This window comes from Hippocampus comes, unplaced genomic scaffold (assembly GCF_001891065.2).
Source record: "Hippocampus comes isolate QL1 unplaced genomic scaffold, H_comes_QL1_v1.1 scaffold14, whole genome shotgun sequence".
Classification (NCBI taxonomy): Eukaryota; Metazoa; Chordata; class Actinopteri; order Syngnathiformes; family Syngnathidae; genus Hippocampus; species Hippocampus comes.
The window spans coordinates 769,144-792,553 of record NW_017805839.1 but is presented as its reverse complement, the minus strand read 5'-3'; the positions used below and the strand labels follow the sequence as shown (position 1 = coordinate 792,553).

Here is a 23,410-nt window from a genome sequence, read left to right as displayed (position 1 = left end):
TATATATATATATATATATATATATATATATACACGGTAGCAAGTCATTTACTTCTACTCCACTTCTCCATCCGAAACTGTTTGATCGTGTTAGCATGGACAATATCACCTTTTTGCAATAGTTGCACTTGGGTGACTGGTTTTAAAGGAGTTAAGGTTAAGCTACACTTTCATTCAGCGTACGTATGCACCACACACGCGCTGCACTTTTGCTTTGGTGGCTCGGCACGTCTCCTTCGGATGTTTGACAGACAAGGATTTTGCCACAGATCTAATTTCATAACGTAGCCTCTGCCCACAGCAAACAGGATGCCGAGGGTCGGGGTTTACATCCTGATTTTTTTTTTTTTTAATTGATATTGAGCGTAATTTCTATTGAAATTGATCAGGTGTCGATCGCGATATAAACTACTGTTGGATTATTTCCCAGTTTATATTCTCACCCCACAGCAAATGTCGACCTATTCAATCTAAAATAATGGTTTGTTGTTGTTATCACATTCGCCAAAATAGTTAGCCCGCTAAGCTAACAAAGCTAGCATTCGTAAATGGAACGTGGGTTTGACTTGTTCTCTATGATTTTTGTGTTATTTGCACACGGACAGTGGACACCCATGACATTTTCTTTCAAACGAAGAAGGAATTCCTTGCTCTTGCAACAGTTTACGAATCATTGCAGCGCTAGGGACAGTGGGCTTTTTCCATGGCAGGCTATTTTTGTCCATTTATTTATTTATTTTCCCATTTCTCTTTTCACAGGGGAAGGTGTCAAACAAAATACAACGCAGAACTGGTAACCGTTGTTCCTCATGTTGCAGCATGAGCACTTTGACAGATGTTATGCATCTGGTACCCTTGGAAAAGTGTAAAAAAAAAAAACTGTGAGATTTGTTTCTATTTGTATACTAAGTGCCTGACAACCATAATTCGATATGATACGAGCCATTGCAAACACCTTTCACTGTGGGGAGAAAAGAGAAAAAAAAAGAAAACAACTGTTAGTGTAACTGTTCGTGATCATTTTAAGCAATCGTCAAGAAAAGGCACATTCAGCACTCATAATAAAATGTTTTAGTGTTATTACATTCTCCAGTAATCGCATGCATTAAGAGCGCTGCAGCCTCACTTGAGGCACCAGTTGTGCTCGGGCGATATCATAGCTGTTCTTCCGCATTTTCTATTTGCTTTAAATGTTTGTTTCTGAGATGAATTGCTGCACTGGCAGGGTGAGATGACAGGCTACATGAGGACAATCTTGAATTGATTCCTGAAATGTTGCAGAACGGGCTAGTTGATGTGTACCACGAGACATGAATAATAAAAATTCTATTAAAAAGCACTTGAATGGCTGACACTGGAATATTATTTGTGATGATTAATTTTCTTCAGTCATTATAAAGGGGAGTTGGCATCAGATTGCCGCTGACAAAATTGCTTTTCATTCCCTGGTGAATACCCCCAGTATGCTTTTGAGAGCAGAAAACCATCTTTCTCTGTGCAGCATTATGTCAAGACAAGCTTGTGCATAAGACAACCTCGTCTCTGCTCATGCATCACTCCCCGGGGCTTTTTAAAAATGTATTTATTTATTTACCGCTCATTTACATACATTAGGCTTTTTTTTTTATAATGAAGAACCTGGCAATGGTTTGATGATATTTATGGGATTACGAAATAACCACCACGTTACACTCCATGGTATTTTGTTTGTATTGTACGTTTTATTGTTGAGATTTGTGAGGCAAAATATTCTGTTGAACAGCTGTGGCGTGTGTCTCGCCCTGAGTATTTAATTGATAATGAATCAAGTTATTGCAGAATAATTCCTTGCTGTGTGGAACGACAGCAATCTGTAACAAAAACACAAAACACAAAAACATTGCTGCAGGCGAACTAAATTGCAATAATTGGGCATTTGACTCAAAAATGTTATTTTCGCTACTGTCATCTGTAGCGAGACTGTGAATTGATTAGCTGCATTATTTTAACTTGATCATCTGGATTTTTTTTTTTTTTTAAGGTGCAAACTTTGAATATTTTTATTTTATTTTTGTGGATTTCCGCTGTATGCTCCAGTTCACACCCACGAACCTAAAGATATGCTAATGCATGCCGGTAGATTGGAGAGTCTAAATTGCCCGTGGGTATGAATGCAGGTCTTTTTTTGTAACCTGCATTTTGTCGTGTTTTTCCAAATACGTTGCCAACATTCACTCACAACAGCCGACAAGTTGACAAGCATGCGCAAATCAGCCCAAATTGCTGTTAATTGACCTTGTGTGCATTTGCAGAGCTATTCCACTCCGGGCAGGGGCAGCAATGGCGGCGGTGGCGGCGGAGGAGGAGGAGCAGGGGATGAAGACTACGAGATCCCCCCAATTACACCCCCCAATCATGCTGACCCTTCTCTGCTGCACCTCATGGAGCACGAGTCAGGGTACCCCTTTCACTCCTTGCCTCACAATGGCCTGCTCAACACCTACTCCTACCCCGAGCTGCCCGCCCTTATGATGTCCAACATGCTGGGTCAGGACACCCACCTCCTCTCGGGGCCTATGCACTCGGTAAGTACGCCCTCACGCACCTTCCTCAAGCCCCTCTGCCCCTTTTTGACATCTCACGCTGTGGTGCGATGTGCTTCCCTTTCCTGATCCGGATTGTCTGTCTGTGATCATTTTTTCATCGTGGCAAAGCGTTCACCCATTAGCGCGATAATTAGTACGGTTAGAGGCCACGGAAGCCGAGACAGTGAAGGCAAAGCAGAGGGCTCGAGCTTTGGGTATGAAACATTTATAAACAAGAGTGCACAGAGCTGCAGCCGCGCTCGTCTTTGCAGCGTGCGGCGGTTCCTCTAATATCTCCTCAGCTGCGCAACTCAAAAGATTTCATTACCTCAAAGCGAGTCGAGAAAGAGAGCAAGAAACTCAGCGTTGCACATTTTCTTTTGCGAGGAGCGGCAAAGCAAAAGAGATTGGGGGGGGAGAAAAAAAAGAGGTGGGTTTAAGGCTAGCGGGAGGTTTTGGAACAGAAAGCTTGACAAGAAGAGGGAATGTCCCTTGTCAGCTACTTTTTCTTCTCTAAAAGGGACCCTCATCCCCCCTCTGTGAAAGCAGAAGGACTTTTTCTCGTGTCAAACATGCTTCAGACCCAACATGTAAACATCCTTGCTGAATAGTCAGATGCTTTAATCATAGAATTGAATCAGATGAATTATGGATGCCCCGTGTGGTTAATTATTCAACGTCATATACTTTCATCTGACATAAATATTACTTTTTTCCCCCCCCCACTCTGTAACCCACCAATCATGAATATTTATGCTCTAATGTGAGCATCCGTGGCATTTATCCTCCGTTAATCAGGTCTTATGTGGTTTTCTTTCTCAAACGGCATACGTTGCCTCCTCTGTTTTCACTGTGGGTGGTGGCTAAAGGCCTCTGTTAATCGGGATTAGGTCACATTTCGCTCGCTGCTGTGCTGAACATTCTCAAGCCATAAAAAGATGCTTCTGATCGGAACAGTCATTGTAGTGGATGCTGGCTTGAGAAAGCGACAGTCAGGCGCAGGAATCGATGAGCACACTCTGCAGATTGCAAAAGGTGAATTGATGTGCAACCCAGGATGAAGAATTTGTAATAAGACAACTGTTTTGTTTTGTTTTTTTGTACAATATTGTTTAAGGACTCAGAGAGGGAGTGTCGTTTTTTTGAAACAGCTTTTGTTTCACCTTTGCAATTATTTACTTTCAAATAGCCCTTCAGGGTAATGTTCCAGTTTCTTATTCCACGCCCCCCCCCCCTCATAAATGCACCAACGTGGCGGTAAATCACTGCACAAACACAGACTTACACGCACGATGAAAGGGCCGAAGATTTATGTAACACATTCATAGTTCCCACTTTTACATTTCAGTACTACTCTTGCAGAGCCCGACTAATAATAGCCACTAATAATATTTCTTGTTGCCTAGCAACGGGCACAAGTAATAGCTTACTCTGGAAAAATAGATGACCGATAAGAAAGAAAGAGGAGGGAAAAAAGGGTGGTGGGAGTATGGGGGGAGTGGGGGGGGGGGGTGATTTCAATTCATTTATTATCTCCTGGGACAAGAGGAGCTTATTTCTCAGGCTGTGGAATAGGAAAGTAGGCTGTGTGTGGAGAAATATTTCAAGAAATTGAAGATGACGTTGTTTTCATTTCGTTTCCATTAGGGATGTTTCATTTGATGTTTCCCCTCACAAAGTCAATTAACCTTAATTTCATACTGATAAGGATATAATAAGTGAGATTGAATTTCTGTCTGCTGAATGCTTAAGGAAAATGAGGGTGGATTGAAAAAAAAAAAAAGGCTCTCGGTCTCGGTGTGACTGGTCACGTATGAAAGAAAAACAACACTCGGGGCTGCATTGACAACTAAAATACTAATCGTTTGCCGACTTGTTCACCATCAGTTAAAAAAAAAAGGGCAAGTAAAAAGCTGTACCTTAAGGATACACTTCTCTGCAATAAAAGCTATCCTTCAGTGCACAAATAAACCTCCTCCAAGTACAAGCTCAGCTGGAGCAGCAGATTCGCCTCTTCTCAAGGGATGTTGTTGCTGGTTTTTGTACAACATGTAGCCTTAGGCTAAAGCTCTGTAAACTTCTCCCTGCTTTGGGATTCTCTTTCTCAGCGCACATCGATCCTACAGCAAGCAGAGTTAAATCATTTCAGGAATGAGAGCAGTGGATTGACCAACACCATGCTGCTTAGGCACAAAATGTGCACTTGAAATAACGTCGCGCAGGAGTTCCGATTCATCCTGCCGGCCTCCTCTTATGTTTGGGACGCCACGTGCAGCGCACGAATGAACCGCAATTCCCAAGGTGTGTTGCAAATTGACGCTGAGGCACGAGTGGTCGGAATGTGATGTACAGCAAGACTTTGATGGTCCCATTTTTATGTATATCGCTGTGCAAATTCATTTGCCACCACCTGAGATTTTTAATTAAAACAGGACATTTCTGGGCAACGATAGGTGAGAGCATTTACAATGAATTGAGGCTCCGTTCCATTTCGGTTTGAGAGGCAAGTTATTGCTCGTGCTTGTGCATAAGTGCAGATGTAAATATATTTCAGCCTATGTCCACAAGTATTCAAACGTACTGTATTTTCCGCACTAAAAGGCGCACTGGATTATGAGGCGCACCTTCAATGAATGGCCTATTTTGTAAATTTTTTCATATATTGGCCGCACTGGGTTATAGGGCACAATCTACAATGCATCCACTAGATGGAGCTACGCTCCTTCTGTTCAACTCGAGAGGCGTTCATGACCGCCTCCGAAAAACGTAAATTAACGATTACTTCAATGAACCTACGAAAATTGAAAATAATAAATCAAAACAGAAAATCAAGCGAGGAAATCACAAAATAAATTCTGTAGCCCCCCCCACAGAATTTATTTTGACATTTCCTTGAGCGTAGATCCAACAGAACGCTCAGATGTCAGTAAAATATAGCCGACTGGACTGTCTCAGAAGTGTTTGTTATTTATTCCTTTGTTGTGTACTGTATTCACAAACGAGTATTCACAAACAGGTATTACCGTAATGACCATACACAAGGCGCACCAGATTTTAGGGCGCGCTGTGAGCTTTTAAGAAAATGGAAGACTTTTCGGTGCGCCTTATAGTGCGGCAAATACGGTACTAGTTGGCTGACCTGATGCTCGGTCGAAACAATTATGAGGACTTAATATCATACGGCAGCTGCACCAAATTGTACGGCTTTACAAAAGTACTGATCTGTTATCTCTCTGTGATGTATTCATTTAATTTAACAAGATGTTTATTATTGTGCTTATAGTGGTGTAGAACTGAATCATCATAAAATTTGAGTCTTATAGTATTTTGCCTTTTCTCATGTGACTGACTGAAGGAACCAACGTATTAGACAGAGCTCAGCTCTTTGTCAGGGCTGAATATTTGACACTGGATATCATTATTTTGTGCATGCCTTCGTAATACTGTGTCTGGTGGCTGTATATACAGTACCGTGCCGAACTCCTAAGCCAGCCTTTGTTTTCGAAAGCTATAATAATGTCATTCCCAGACACTGAGCGCTATTTAGAGCTTTGCTTACATTGTCATAGCTCCTCCCCTCCAAGCTGAACGACTGCTTCAGTGAGTGTGAATCAAGGCAGAGAGAGACCAGTCTTGGATGAGCACAAACTGCGAAATGTAACATGCTGGCGTGTGAATGTTCAGCACTTTCCGGAGAATCCCTGTCTCATCCTTCGCTGTCAGGATGTCTGCCAGCCCGGGAAGAGGTGGCACTCATGGGTCTCGTGTTCAACAAGCCCCCTGATCATTCGGGTCCGCTTGAGGCTGCTGTTGGGGTTGTGTGCGGAAAGGGATGCCAGCAAGCTCTCACTCTTTGATAAGATAAAGCAGGAGGGACAGAAGACAGTAATGAGAGGTCCTGGAGGGGCCCGAAATAGCGTCTTAAGGGGCACAGCGGCGTTTAAATATTGTAAACACTGCACCGGCCCCTGTCTCATTACTGCTGTAATGAGGCTAGTTAAAGGGAGGCCAAAGCCATGACTGCCAGAAAAACAGCTGCCACTTTCTAACAACTGTGTGCCACACACTTGACTCACAGAACTCCCACTCACATTGACGAGATGGACAGAGTTAAAAACTCATTAAGGCTTCGTTTGATCAATCTGTGCATTGTTTGAGATAACGCCGTTCGGGTGAAGAAGAGACCTACAATACAAATTGTTTCATGAAATAAAATTGGCATTGGGGACGGCCCAAATGAAAGATTCTGGGTTCAAGCTTTGACTGTGCTCGCGGACGCATTCTGCAAACTTCCAGCCCCATTCACGAAGAATGCATGTTAAGTAAATTGAAGACTCTAAATCAGGGGGTCTCAAACGTGCGGCGTGGGTGCCCTGAACCGGTTACCAGCCAATCGCAGGGCACACAGAGACGAACAACCATCCGCGCTCACACTCACACCTAGGGATAATTTTGAGTGTTCACTCAGCCTGCCATGCATGTTTTTTGGATTGTGGGAGGAAACCGGAGTACCCGGAGAAAACCCACACAGGCATGGGGAGAACATGCAAACACCACACAGGGAGGCCAGAGCTGGAATTGAACCCGGTACCTCTGCACTGTGAGGTCGACACGCTATCCACTGGACCACCGGGCCGCCCTTATACAATACAATACAATATTTATTTATACAGCGCTTTCACTTATGGGCTACCATAGCTAAGGTTCATGATAGCTTTCGGCAAAACATAATTCAAAAATGACACCAAGTGGAAGAAAAAGATTTCCTCTCATACAGTCCCTCCCTGTCATGTCGTTTTTAAAATCTGCAGTGACGAGAACAGCTAATTTCAAGAAAAAACAGGAGACGGAATGTTTCTTTGTTGAGCGCAGGGGCACCCCGACATGTCTTGAATGTGGAGAGAAAGTTGAGGTGCTCAAGAAATCAGATATCATGACTCAACTCGACATGCTGAGCAGCGCTTTTAGGGCCGGTACGCACCGGTACGGCGTACCAGCACTTCTCCATTTTAGCCTCCAGCATACCGGGACTTCACATAAGCACAGAGTGCACTATCTTGTTCTATTTCTCTCTGACGCTTTTTTGATACGAGGCAGTTTCGGGTAGCGATGTGTCGGTCGCGAACGAAACAGCTCTTCGAGCTTCGAAGGACGATCGTTCACTTCAGAGAGTCTGCACGCGATTGTCAATTTGACTCTTGACTGCACGGAGCCAAAGTGGCGGCAGTTACGGTGCACAGTGGAGGAGAAGGAAGGCGAAAGAACAGAGACAAACATAGCAAGGAGTGGCCACACAAACTCGCTCGTAAGGTGGAGTTCAGAAAATAACAGACACCAGGCAAAGGAGTTAAATCTTGAGGTATTTTAATTATGTTGGGGCAGACTGTAGAGCCTGCAAGGAACAATATTCTGATATTATTGAAGATTCCGGTCTATCTAATACAAACTGCTGCTGCTTGGTGCTTGCGGGAGACATTGCAGCAATGTCATTCCCTCTTGACAGCATCTTGTCCAAAACAGGGCACATCATTTTTGACAGAAGAAAACGGATCAGCTCCTCAAAACACAGGCACAGTTTCTCATTGCCAATCTGAACTATGCACAAGTTATCTGGGAGCATATTTATTTTTTTAGATATTATAATGGGTGTTTTGGAGTGACATGCCGACGTGCTAACCAGTCGACCGCCGTGCTGCCCACATACTTACATATACGTTTAAATTAATCCGGATTTTTTTTTTTCCTGCCCACAATTGGCATTGGCCCTCAAAAAATGGTCACGCCGTAATTGATGCTGCGTCTGTCCAGTGCCCACCAATGTGAAGTTGCGCACTTATTGATTATTTTACTTTTGGTATAGCTTTTGAGATGTTCCACCTTATATTGTCAACAGAACAATATCTAAACATGACATACTAAAATGACGTTCTCTTGTTTACCACGTGATCAAATCTGTTTAAACATCCTAATTCATTGATTGTACATGCACAGCATGCAGTGATGTCTCTGAATGAAATGCCATTTGTTTTCTAAAACGTAATTTATATACTGTATACAGTATAATACTGGATATACCGTAATACACATCTGCTTCTCAATGGGTCATGATATTGTACATTGGCGTATTTTTCAAGTACCGTACTTTTCTGTCACATACATATTGTGATGAACCTAGATGTGGAGTACATCAATTATTGCGCAATCGCTATGTGGCATTATCATTGGTTGTATGGTTTTGTATTGCGAATTACTCTGTCACCCCCTCCCCACTTTGCACAGAAATACAGCATGCATTTTCAAATGCACTGTAATGTAATTAAACTGTAGGTTTGTGCGTGGCGGCGTGTGTGTGCGTGTGTGTGCGCACGTGCGCACACACGCACATGTCAGACATTGTCAGAGTCACTGATCGCTACAAGGTTATGTGAGCTTGATTCCATTCGACTTCATTTACTGTAATCTGACAGGAAATTTATTTTGCATCACTTGGCATTTAGGACAGGGGCGACAATGAGGGGAATACCAATTCTAAAACAGTGACATAAAATCGATGCAGACTACTGTGTTTATTTGCGGTTTAGAGATTGTTAGATTGGGGCCCAACGGAGCAATTACAAAGGTCAGAATTGGTGGATCAACACAGCGCAGAAATCACTGTTGTGAATCCTCTTCGAGGAGTGACACATCCACATCGTTGATCATGCACAAAAAAAAAAAATTAAAAATATGTAGACAGTGCAATGTATAATGCCTAAACTACAGTACATCACAATTAAATCCTGTGTGATCACTCCAACTGCCGAAAGGCACATTAAATTGGTCTGGCTACGTTTCCATACAACAACGGCGAAAGAACTCCTTTGAAATAAACCATCAAAGGAAATATGAATACAAAAAAGTGGCAGCAAATTGCAGTTTGCACTTGACTTGACATGTTCATTGCTTGCTTGGATTACTTGTATTTATTGAAACAGCTGTCTTTATTTCCAAAGGTTTGAGACATATCTCATATGACCCGCATGCTCTGCTGCCTTCCACTGGGGCAGATATGACATCTTGGTGACATTCGCAGATAAATCACTTTTTGGAGCGGTAGAAATGTTTTCTGTTGTGTCTTTTCATTTCATTAAAAAAAAAAAAAAGCGAGAGAGAGAAAGAGACAGATGCCCTTCCGTGTGTTACACTCCAGCACAGGGGCAAACAATGTGTCTTGCAGTTGTCAGGAGAAATGACAGCAAGATAATTGGCGGGGCGCTCCTTTTTTCATTTGAACTGAAACAAATAAGCTTGCAAAGAGAATGGCGCTTTTGCAAAAAAAAAATAAAAATAAGGCTTTGTTTTGCGGCACTTTATTATGCCGGCATTGGCGTAATGAAGTGGAGTATTAACGGACTGAACGTTAAAAAACAAATGCACATTCATTGGCGCGCATGAATATTCATGGCACTAACGCAAACAACCTTAGGCGACTGTTAGGACTAATGAATATTTAAAACAGCTTGGTCACAGCGATTTGAACACTGCGTTACAACTGACTCTCTGGGAGCGTCGCGTACAAGGGTAAACCATTTCAGGAATTAAAAACAAAACTGATTTGAGTGGTTATCAAAATGCATCTGGAGAGCAACACGCCATGTTTGCGTTTGCACGTTTGTTACGGGGACCACAGAAGGAGGCTTTGATGGCATGCGAGAGACAAGGCCACATGTTAGAACGTTAGAACTCGTTGGTTCGTCCGTCAGTCAATCAAGTATTAAATGAAAATAAGAGAACATGTCCATTTGTACTAGTAGTGTGGTGCCCCGCCGCCATTTTGTAGCATTTTGTCCAAAAAGCAGTGGGCTGTAATTAGAAGAAAGGTGGTAGATGCGGCCCATGACAAATGTGCATTGGACCCTCCTTGTACAGCAGGCGTGTCAAACTCATTTTTGTCGCGGGCCACTTCGGAGTTATGTCATCCCTCAGAGGGCCGTTACGACAGTGAAGCCGAATAAATACACAAAAAAATGATGGCTAACTACTTTTGAAATCAGTCAAGTATTTGTTCGATTATTGCCCAAGTGAGTGAAAACAGGGTAACAAACTTATTGCAAAACGTTCCCATTATTTCTGGTCTGACAATTTGAGATTTCGGTACAGATTTAAGCAAGGATAATGGAAGTTGACACAGATCATTTGCTTTTGCGGGCCACATAAAATGAAGTGGCGGGCCGGATCTGGCCCCCGGGCCTTGACTTTGATGGCTGTGGTGTACAGTATTTAAATGACAAGGAAACTGGAGAGTGGCAAAAATGCATCGTAATCACTGCAATGAGCAACGCTTGTGAGGGTAAGCGGATTAGAAAATGGATGGTTGGATGGATGGAAATGACGTCACAAAATAAATATGATGCATACTATTGACAGTATTTTGCCACAAAAACAAAATATGTTCCGATTATTTTGCCAAAATTGCAAAAGAAATTGTGCCAAAGCTCTGTTAAACAAGGAAGTAGTACAATAATTGTCTCAAAAGTATGTTGAATCTCCAGTCAGAGAAAAGCTTTGCATGTCTCAGACGAGCTAATGTTAGCCAAGGTTGTTAGTGGAAGTTACAAAAGTGTTGAATTGTCGTTGCCATTAATACAGTCATAAGCAACATTTGCTTTGTAATCGTGCTTCCCGCATTAGTCCTTTCAATTTTTGGTTGTAAATTTGAACCACATTTGGAATTTTTAGTCACTTTTAGTTCAATGTTATTTTCAATTGTTAATGTGTGCAATTCAACATATGTAACGTATGACAAGCAAATGCGTTGTTACCACACGTTTTCTAAAATAAAATTCACAATACACTAAAGTATCTGTATGATACTCTTCTTTGACCTGTTTTCGAAATTTGTTATACTTCAAAAGTCGAGTTTAAAAAAAAATGATGAAAATCATACAAAGGGGGCAATTACGTAAGCATTTGAAAAGTGTACGTCGCCGCTTTTGAGAACGTACGTCACGCTTTTTGCGCCGAAAGTTGGCGAATCCCTCAAGTCTTGACTGCTTCCTTTGAGGGCTCCGAGCGATGACTCGTCCTCGTCAGCAACGCTACGCTAATTAGGCCCGCCACAAAGTCAGCCTGTGGGGATAATGTCCCATTATTAGAGTCATTTGTTTCAATTAACCGCTCTGTGCTTCTACAATAGCAAGGCGCAGCCCAGCGCAGAGGAGCCATTACTCTTGGCCAAGGAAGCTCTGAGGTTCGGGGCGGGAGAAAGTGACAGCTTCCTGCATCCTGCTTGCGGTGTCGCTGCCAGGTTCCACAAATGTAATCAAGGTTGAATTGTTTCTGGATGCAAGGAGAACGAAATTGCACATTGTCTTTCTAGAAATAATTATTTTTCTAACTGTCGGACTTGGACTGTCCCCGTACGCTCTACCTAGAACCAGTAACTGAGAACAGAGGACTTGCTGACTGGTCTTTGTACCCTCTAAATGTAGGGCAGCACATTGTGGTTGGCTGAAATCTTGTTCTGCTACTCCAGTGTATAGTTAAGCTATTCGGCCTCTTAGATGGTAGCCAAGTCTCACTCTTGTCCTCGAGTTTGTATTTCTTTAAAATCGTCATTGTGCATTGGCAGAAGCTGAACGATTTGATAACCAAAACACCCAAAGAATGACCCTTGTACCTGCGTAGCAAGCATCAAGGCTCTCTAATAAGGCCTGGCAGCCGACAGACAGAAACAACAATTGTGCTCTGCTTTTAAAAAGAGACATAAAAGCAACCAAGCATCTGCCTTGGAGTGGTAGCATAATGACAGGGAAACAACAACATACTGTGTGTTTTTTACATTTCCACAATACCAACAAACACAACAGAGGGTTTTGGAGCCGAGTTGTAAAAGTAGATCTCGATTTTATAGATCACAGCTTGTCAGTCAGAGCATAATGGTAGGCCCTGTGAGTTAATTTCAGCTTTACCGGGCCCCTGATGTTATTCTGCTCCCACCAAGAAGCCACTGTCTGAAGATTTTGGCGGCCCACTGGAGATATACATTATAGTCGAGGAGAACAAGAAAAATGCACACATGAGAAGAGGAGAAGATTTAAAGTAACAATCTGGCTTCATTTTCTGAGGGGGAAAAAAACAGCTTCCAAATTTTTATGATGTTTACTGTTGCAAAAACATTTGCAAATGGGTAACCAGAGCCACAAATATGTCACCAGAGTCACAAACATATCCAACCGGATTCACAAATACACGTCCATAGAAGTACATCACACATTTGGAGATCAATGTACACATTTGCTAATTTATTTCACATATTTGTGGATCTGGTTGTGTAATTGTGAATCCGGTTTCATATATTTGTGACTCTGTGGATCGGGTTATGAATTTCTGACTGTTACGTATTTGTGACTCTGATTACACATTTGCGACTCTGATTACACATTTGTGACTCTGGTTACATATTTGTGACTCGGGTTATGAATTTCTGACTGTTCCGTATTTGTGACTCTGGTGACACATTTGCAAATGGTTTGGTACAATAATGGCCCCATAGATGTTGCACTGGCTAGGCTTTAATACGATTGGTGGGCCAGCCCAGAAAGCTCTCATGTGGTTTTCGTCCATCCATCCATTTTTGAATCCGCTTACCCTCACAAGGGTCGTAGCCGTGCTGGAGCCTATCCCAGCTTTCTTCGGGTAGGAGATGGGGTACACCCTGAACTGGTTGCCAGCCAATCGCAAGGCACGCGTAGATGAGCAACCAACCGCGCTCACATTCACAGCTAGGGACAATTCAGAGTGCTCCATTAACCTGCCATGCATGTTTTTGGTATGTGTAAGGAAACCGGAGTACCCGGAAAAAACCCACGGAGCCACGGGTGAGGACATGCAAACTCCACACAGAAAGGCCAGAGCCGGAATCGAACAATGCACCTCTGCACACTGAGACAAACGTGCTAACCATTCGCCTACCGTTCCGCCTGTTGTTTGAGTGCTACGGTTAACTCACAAAATTTGCTACTGTGAGCCGAAAAGAAGTACTTCAACTTGAATGAGAAGCTTCTGACATTATTTACCAGTAAGAATGTAAGTGACTGCATTCTGAACGTTGCATGTGAGTGCATTGACAGTCCAGCAAAGAACAAATAAAGCAGGCGCGGATCTGTTTCTCAGAATCCCTTCATGATGTGAACATTTTGACATTTTACATGAGCACACTCACTGTTGCTCACAGCTGGATGCTAGAAGAGCCGACTTTAATCACCTGCTCCATAAAGCGGGAGCTTAAGAGCTGTCTATACATTATTGCGCAATGTGGTCGTGGAATCGTATCGAAATGTGTTTGTGCAGCTTTAACGCTACTTTCACCAGCAAGAAAAAATCTTTTTTCTTTCCTAATCATTTACATATGTATCGTTTTAGCAGCCCTTTAAGCATGCAGTGATGTAAAAGCCTACCCACATGCAATAGGCAAACCACTTTTCTGTCCTTTCAGCACGAGATAATGGAAACTTCAATCGCTAGCAAGAGGTTGCTGCCATGTGATGCCTCTGTTGCCAGGCTCTCTCATTGGCTTTCTCCCCCTCCCGCTGCGCAGATGTTTACAAAGAGACATCACCAGCTCACATTAAAGGGTTCAAGTTGTCCCCTCGGGCTGTTGCTATGGAAATAACCCTGCTATGGTCGCTCATTCAAGTTTGATTAATTGTTTTTTTTTGTTTTTTTTCCCTCCATCGTAGCTTTTTGCTTCTACAAAGACCTCATCATGAGGACATTTTAGCTTGAAAACAAACAACAGGATCAGGTTATTCCATTTGATCTTTCCGGTATTGTCTCTCTCACAGCACAAAGGCAGCATTGCATGAAATGCGCCATGTGAGTGTTTTGACCATATCTTTGTCTTTATACGCATGCTAATAAAGTCTTACCTGTAAAAAAAAAAAAACAAAAGATCCTGTCTCATTTCCACCCGGATGGAAAAATCATCTTTTTTGCCTTTTCCGCTTCTAAATTGCACGCTGCGGTGCTGAGCTACAGCAACCCAGTGGGGCCAATTAGAATGCCAGCAGAGGCAGGAAGTGCACAGCAGATGCTTTTTGCCGCTCTTTATTAAAATCCAATCTGCATGGACCCCTCCAACAGCTCGTTAAACTACCGTTAATCTAATTAGCTCTCACTTGCCACTGTTTTGACCACATTACCAAATACAAGGGTCTCGACTTTGCAATTTAGGCTGATTAAGTCAGTCCGGTGCTGAGAAGAGATCCTCAGAGCTGTCAGTTCTTTTCCACCTTCTGTTAAATCATGCGCGCCGACTTCTGCTTTGGTTTTGGGCTGGAGTAGGAATTAAAATATCTGCAAAGGTGATATTTAGCCACGAGCTCACTGGTGCAGCCGCCAGTCTGAAGCCACGTGGTACATTATTATAGCTCTGGATGTCGTAAAAAGGAACCGCATGAAGGCCGAAGACACTATTTTAGCTCTGGTCCATCTGATTCCAACTGTTGTTATCTACTGTTTTTTATTTTTTTTTCAAACCGCAACCATGATTCTGCGCTTCCGGTTGATGATTGTTTGGGCTGGGCCGTATTTTTATTTGATGAGTGCTGCTCTCGGAATGATTGCCTGCTTCTTTCAGCTCGGAGATCTGTGAGGTGGCTTTGACATGCAGTCCTGCTCATTGCTTACAGATGGCTGCTCTGACATGGCCCTGTAATAGCTTCCAGATGAAAAGTGCATACTATATTGTCCAAGACCACCAAACGTCGTCTATGCGGAGTGATTTATAGATATTGTCCAATCTGAAGATTATGTGGGGAGACATTTAAGTAGATGATCACATGTTGCGCCGTTCTAAAAACTCGTGCTGTACTTGGCGTTCCATTTATGGTCAGAAGGTTTAAGCATCAAACAGCTTTGTTTACACTCTCTTTTTGTCGGCCGCATTGTAATGGACCGATCTTGATAGTGCTGCATATTGCTTGCAGATGTTCATCAAAAACAAAATGAATATCCACATAACCGCGACATGCATGCAATCGAAGCAGACTATAAGCCACGTGGTTTCTTTCTTCCCCTTATACATCAAATGTGTTCATTTTGTTTTCTTCCAACCTGAATCTGAAAATTACCGTCGATGTATAATCTTCTTCTGCGGCTGGATTATTGACACGTGCATGCTGCTGCACGCATAACATTTGTTTCTCAAGACGCATCTGATATTTTTAAAGCACTGGGTAACTTTTCAGGAAGCCGCGTTTCCGCCGTCTTGTGGTGGTAATGGTTGAAAATTTACGGTACATACATTATGGCGTTTTGAAATTGCATAATTCTCGCTGCTGCTGCTGCTGCTTTAACAATGGCCATTTATCTATTTATACACCTACTAAGGCTTGGAGTTCATTTAACAGCTGCACTCAGCGCTGCACTGCTCCATGCTTGGGGTGTCGAGGAAATGCTCTCGAGTGTCCTACACTTGCACTGACAGGCTGTCCCTCGCTTCATATCTTAAAAATGGAGTTTTTTCCTTTGTTAAAAATGTGATCAGGAAATTTAAAAAAAAAGAACAAGACATTAATCAAGACCCCTAAATGCTTCATAAATATCACAGCATAAATAGTTGGTGAGCAGCTGTGTTCTTTTCCTCCCAGATGAAGGCGTCATCGCGCCGTTACTGTCTGTGTGCGTTACTCGGTGTCGCGATGAAAATCCTGCTCATTTGCTCCAACAATTTACAGTCTTGAACATAAACAAGAGCTCCTCAAGACAGAATCAACATTTTCCACGGCGTACTGTGCAATGTCTTTCCCACCCACTGAGTTTGGGCACGGTGCCATGAGAGAGAAGGTGTGCCGTGGGAAATCATCTACATTCACTTCATTCGAACAAAAGTGATTATTTATTCATTACATTTTTGGATATTACTAATAATGTACTGTCTTTCTTCATCTATTTATGCCAATGTTGTCTAGTGACAGGCCGGACAATTACATGCTCTTCCACTAGATGGCAGCGGGTATAATTAACACCCGTATCCACCGAGCGCCATTCATGCGCAGAAAAATAGTTGCGTGCGCACGGACGGAGATATATTGGTTCGTGCATCTGCCTCGCAGTCAAAAGGTTCTGGATTGGAATCCGGATAATCGCATAATGGTGTTCTTGTGACTATTTGGCCGACAAAATTAGCACCTAAACAACAGTTTGGCTACTGCAGCCACAACGTATTATTCGCTAGCAAAGCGCATTCCTGCCTTTTGGTGTCTTTGCTAACAGCGCCGCAGCTAAAGACACCGAGGATGGCCCCGTTAAACATTTCGATTTTGCTCGAAACACCTTGCCGGCGGTCTCGCTTCTCCGCGTAAGATCGACAGCTGTTGACATCTGGAAATCAAATGACTCGAGGGAATCTTTTGCAAGTGAAGACAATTAAATCTGATCTTTTCCTGTCATTGCGTCCCCTGAGTTGTCACCGCTGTGAGTGAGAATGCACGCGTGATAGACAGCGCGCCGACTTATATGAGCAGTAAATTCAACCCTACGACACGAATCATCATTTCTTGTCATCGCCGACGGTTGTTATGAGTTTATACTCTTTGCAGCTAAGCACCGCAAGTCATTTACATGCCATGAACACATCTTTTTCTCCTTCCGCTGTGGGAATTTTTGTGGCCACTGTGTTGTGCTCGAATTTCAGACCGTCCAATAAAAAGCGGCACTCGCCGCGCCTTCCACCGTGCTGTATAGCAAACATGGAATTCTCTCAGGCGGCTATAATTTTGTTTGGAATGTGTGCTCTTTATTACAAGAATGTGTCATGTTTGTTTTTACAAAAGTAATGGAGGCAGTCCAGTGACAAAGAGGTGAAAGCATGATCTCATTTAAAACTTTTCCAGGCTTTTTTTTTTTTTGCTCTCTCCTTCTACTCGTGTGTGTCCACTGTATATAGTGCTTAAGTGTGCATTATAAAGCGTTTTTCATCCTATTCAGGCCAGAGCATATTCAGAGGATATTTGTTTTTATGATCGGGATGTATAATGTGTCGCCGTGGCGGTGTTCGCATTCAAACTGGAGGCCATTGTTGTCTTCATCGTCATTGTTTTTTGGAGCACTATGTAAACGGTTGAGGGTCTGCGGTGTGCTTTGCTACAATGGCCGTCATGTAAAGAGAGGTTTGTTTTTATCAAGTCAACACAGCGCACAGCTATCTCCACTCTGCTGCTCTGTGCATCCAATGATGATGATGATGATGATGATGACGACGCATACTAAACATGAAGACTGTGACTGAACAAAACGCACTCGTACCCAGGCTCCCTCACCGTTACCTGCTTTTATTGCCTCATTTTCACGTCTTTTAAACTGTCAGCCCGCACGTCTGAGCTCGTCCTTCGTTTGTGCCTCTCCTTTTTCCTATTTCATCGCCTTCCCCTTCTCGTTGCTGTTTTCGTAGTGACACAGTTATCAGGCTGTCAATTCTAATCTTGTCTTGCCGATGCGGTGCTCTCCATTCAGAATTACAGCGACCCCCACCCTCCTCGGGAGCATCCCCCCACCTCCCACCCTCCCTCCCTTTTCCGTCTCTCGCTTCCCCTCAGACAACAGAAACGCTGATGGGATGAGCAAGCTGAGGCTGACACCATAGTTCATTCTTTTGATGGAAAACTAAAAAGTGGAGTGCAATACATATTTAGACGGACTGGTGCTTACGGAGCTTGGTGCTGGTCTCTTACTCAGCACCGGCCTACAATAAAAGAAAATCTACTTATTTATAACCACAGCGTCAATCCGATCTGTCAACCTACAATTTATCCACCAATTTTCTGTCAGAACATGTCTGGCGATGTCTGTCAGTCCTATTATAGATCTCCGTCGATGATACATTGAAATGATAGCCTGCTCTGATGCTGGATGACATTTACAGTGCTGAGATTGAATGCATGCGAACAGCCTTGCAAGGTGTGGTTCGAATGGAAATGCGCTATAAAGCGCACATGCACACGCTCCTTCTTCCCCCGTCACCACTGACATCATCATCATCATCATCAGAGTTACAGTTGTAATATTAATTAAACAATGTGGTCTCCTCCCTTATTGAAGTGAGGATTTAAATGACTTTCTACTCAACAGGACATCACATCAATAGTGACTCCTACTGGTCATCACAGGGAAAGTTTTATTTGTGTGGAGGTTTTGGCACACGTTTAGCATAGTGCAGCGGTTCTTAACCTTTGTCGAGGTACCGACCCCAACCAGTTAATATGCACATTCACCGAACCCTTCATGAGTGAAAAATAAATACTGTATATATTTTTTAAGAAATTCAAGATATAAAAAAAGTGCATTTATTAAAAACAGAAAAAAGTAAATAATATTTCAAGAGATAAGTATACTTTTTTTTTTTAAATTGTACGACGTACTATCACGACAGTCACACGAGGACTCCTAAGCGAACTAAATTTCCCGCAGCACTGATTGGACAAGCAATGTCATGTGATCATCTGCAGCCAGTGATGGCAAAGCGGGCGTGTCATAACTAATTAACATGTTGAGTCGCGCCCATGGCAGAGGCTTCGTCCAACCCCTGAGACCGACTCAACAAACCCCTGCGGTTCGATCGAACCCAGGTTAAGAACCACCGGCATCGTGTTACTTGACCAATATATTCTGCTCCGCTTTTAAATAGTTGAAAGTAGTTGAAAATATTCTCTGGATAACTAGATAACAGTACCGAATACCAACATCTCTACCGACAACTCTTGAATTGAGCTCAAAAAGCGCTAAGTCCCTCCACTACATCCACACAGTGTAATCAGTATAAATTAAACAGACCTCATTTTAGATCGATAAAAATAATGTAGCATGACCCACAAGCTGTCAGGTCTCACAGGAGTGTGTGTCTGCCAACAATACAGCAACATGTCCAAAAACTTTTTTTTTTTTTGTACTGCCGGCGCCCAAAAAAATGTAAATCCATCTGATCATTGGACATTCATAAGAATATTTCAGTCGACTATGCTTTCTTCCTATTTAAGAATAACTCAAGTTTAAGCGATCAGATATGCTTCATTGCCTGTTACAATGCCATGTTGGATTTACAGATTTTTTTTTTAATTAGTATTTTTTTAAAACAGACTTTAGCCTGCAAATAAGATGAGGAGAATGTGTTTGTGTTTCAAGCAACCAGAAGATTCAATCAACCAGGTCGGCAAATGTACACTTAGCTTTTATTTCAGTACTGAGTCCGGCGGGTTTCTGTGGAGGCGCAGCATTCGGAGTGCTTTATTTGTTCTTTCATTTTCAACGTCATTTCATCACCATTTGTACAATAAAAGAGGCGAACGAAGCAAGAGAGGAAATGAAAGCATGTGTCCATTGTTCCGTCATCTAGTTAATTGCATGTTGTTGCATGCTGTTGTCATCATGCTCTCCAGAGTACAAATACATGCGAATTTTCCTGGAAAATTTGTAGCAGTACATTGTCTCCCCCACCCCCACCCCCATTTTGCTACTTCAATTTGGCCTACCTTCATTTTAGTCTCTATTCACTTCAAAGGCTTGGATGGAACAGATGTCATATCTAATGCCTGTCTTCTGCCTCATTGCCTGGAAGTGAGGCCTGATTATGTTTTAATGAAACGAGGCATACTTGCACACAAGAAATGAATATGACCTGTAAGCTGTGAAATAGACAAGCAATGTTTCACGTTTTCCTCAATGGGGAAACATCTATTTATTTCATTGAAATACTTTTTTTTTGTCTTCTCTTCCCACCAATTGCCCTCGTGAATCTTGAATTTTGATGAGTTAATTTCATGCTGTGTCGAGCTGTGTACAGCTCTCTCTTCTGCCAGTGAGTTTTCTGCTGAAACAATGGAGACTTTCAAAAGCATTCGCTTCCTGCTTTTTATGACGACGGTTGAGGGAGGAACGCGATGGAGACTTTCAAAAGCATTCGCTTCCTGCTTTTTCACGACGACGGTTGAGGGAGGAACGCGGCCGCTGCCGCCGCCGATGCGTCAACCTGCTGCCAGCGTGCATTTTATTTAGGGAGGTAATCGTCAACGATAGCGGCGACAAAACAATATGTCATATCACTGCGAGCAAGACAGTTATTATGTACCGTCAGGGGTCGGGATGTAATTGTGACAAGAGAAAGTAGAAGGGAATTAGAAACGAAGCAAGAGTTGCATTTTTTAAGAAAACAAATTAAAGCGGACATGAGCAAAAAATCCAGAATGATTTGTTGCGATACAAACAGGGGAAGAACCCGAGATGCAAATCAAATCATGCATTGGGAATGTATGTGTGTTTCCTCAAGTCATCGTTTGACATCTTCTGCTTTGTTCGTCCTGCGAGATCTTAAATGAGATCCTGATGACAGAAAAAAAAAAAAGCACACAGAAGTTTGGGTTGATTATCATAATAAAAAAAAAAAGCACACAGAAGACTGGGTTGATTATCATCACGGGCAGTGTGCCGTTACGTTTGCTGTTATGTTAATGGGGAAAAAAGATGCTTTTTTTTTTTTTTTTTTTTTAAAGAACCATCAAGAAATCAGGTTAACTGATCTTGCACCGATACAAATGGAAGCATCAAGCTATCACTGCTTCCTAAACGTCCTATCTTGCAATGTCTTTGCGCTTGCTCACCGCCCACACCCTTTACCCCCCTTCTCTCTCGCTCTCTCTCTCGCTCTCTCTCTCTCACTCTCTCCGTCCCCCTCCCCCCCTTCTCCATCTCCTGTGTTTGATGTGTTCTCTCTGCATCCAAGAAGGCAATTTTCATACAGAATCACAACCAGGATCAGGTGACCTGGATTTGACTCCCCATCTAAACCCCCTCACAGAAAATGAAAGTGCATTCATGTGTGTTGGATGTTGCACATCATGCGGATGTGAGCAGTTTACGCCTCCTGAAAGTGGAGTGCGATTGCACTGTGTTATTCTTGACAAAACCATGTGATTACAGCCTTTAAATGTAGAGATTTCTGTGTTGTTGGGTTTTTTTTTTTTGTTTTTTTTCCGCCCACGGTCTTTTGTCGGAACGTATTTATTTGAACTTAAGAAAGAATATTACTAGTGCTGTGCTTCGAAGAAGATTATAAGTTATTTCTATCTTTAGCCAGTTATGCTCTTCAACTCCCCAGAGGCTAAGCAGTCTCACTGATGTCCTCTTAGTTGGTAAATCAATGTGCTCCCGCTTCTTAGAAGAAACTCTGGCCGCACTTCACAGAACGTGTCTGTTTTCACCCTTGCTCTGCTGTTTTTTTTTTTTTTTTTAGGCCTCGGCGACAGCTCACCTTTAAATTCACCAATCATCCTTATGTCCTCACCAAGTCAATGCAACGTGTTTTGAAACACGTCTTCCGACCCGATGTAAACAGTTATTTTTATCACCTGATCTCATCACTGTTTTCCTCCCTGTTGTCCCGTTGCAGTTAAGCAACGACAAGCGGTCCTCGGCAGAAATGATGAAGCCCAAACCCAAACCGCAGAAGAAGAAGAAGAAGAAGGATCCCAACGAGCCACAGAAACCCGTCTCGGCCTATGCGCTCTTCTTCCGAGATACCCAGGCAGCCATTAAGGGACAGAACCCCAACGCCACCTTTGGAGACGTGTCCAAGATTGTGGCCTCCATGTGGGACAGCCTAGGAGAGGAACAGAAGCAGGTACAAACTACAACATATTTGTGGAAGTGCATGCTGAGAACTGTACAAATAAAATCAATGTACAGTGGTACCTCTACTTATGAACGTCTCTTCATATGAAATTTTCAAGTTACGAAACAGCTCAACAGGAAAATCTTGCCTCTTGTTACGAAAGAAATTTCAAGATCCGAAAGGTAAAAATGCAGAATGGGCTGCTACTCGCAGCTCCGAGTTTCCTGAACGCAACATACTTAGAGCTGCTCTGCCATTGGCTATTACCGAGCATCATCCTGGCATCCCATTGGCTAAGAGGGGCCGCTTACCGTATGTGTCTATGTGTGTAGATAGATAGTTAGGTGTCGATGCAACGTCGTCGTCATTCGCCCTGGACTTGTTGCGATGGTTTTACAGAAAAAGTGTTTGACCAGTCGGGCAATTGCTCACCATGCTGCCTGAGACATTTTCAAAGGATTTTTAAAAGCTGACAAAAGCAAACGTCCTTGGATCAGTTCTTCACAAAACGCCAAGCAAAAACCAATTCTGAGAGAGAACATGGACTAAAGAGGACACAAATACGATGAGGACGCAGTTAAAAGTTAAATGACCATCATTTTTATTCTTTACTCTATTCTTTCTTTTTTACATTATGCTCAACTCTCATTTATTGTGCAGTGATCTAATTGCACCATATATTTGTTACATATTTTGATGCATTTTTATGCTTTCGGAAACATTTATGTCTGAATTTGGGGGGGGCTTGGAACGGATTAGGGCATTTACATGGAAAACGTGTCTACCTCCAAAATTTTCTCGTGAAGAAATGTCTTTCAGAACCAATTAATTTCGTAAGTAGAAGTACCACTGCATTGGAAATGTCTGTGTATTTCCTCATTATGTGCAAACAATTACAATAATAGGTAACCAAAAACCAATAAGTCCTCCTTTTCATTGAGTTTAAAATAAAAATAGAATAATAAAAATAAGAAAACCTTTATTTGTCTCACAATGGAGAAATTAGCAATCTACAGCAGCAAAGTTACATTTTTTTTTATGCACAATTTCAGCCTAACTATTTAAATGTTATCTTCCACAATCCAACATAACCCTGTCTTGTTCTATAAACATGAAAATGCTAAACATAAAACAAAACCAGTAACGGAACTGCCAAAGTTGAAGGCCTCACCGTGTTACAGTTTGGAGTTCCAGCAAAAATATG

The 23,410-nt window shown here is 42.5% G+C and overlaps 1 protein-coding gene across 3 annotated transcripts in view; it reads left to right on the top strand.

The window, feature by feature from the left end:
* LOC109526580 (TOX high mobility group box family member 2-like) overlaps window positions 1-23,410 on the top strand; it is a 134,737-nt gene that overhangs the window by 98,959 nt on the left and 12,368 nt on the right. For all 3 annotated transcript variants that reach the window (XM_019887939.1, XM_019887938.1, XM_019887937.1), the window contains 2 exons: window positions 2,292-2,564; window positions 21,985-22,215. In XM_019887939.1, the coding sequence (XP_019743498.1) occupies window positions 2,292-2,564; window positions 21,985-22,215 (504 nt within the window). The remainder of the gene's footprint in view (window positions 1-2,291; window positions 2,565-21,984; window positions 22,216-23,410) is intronic.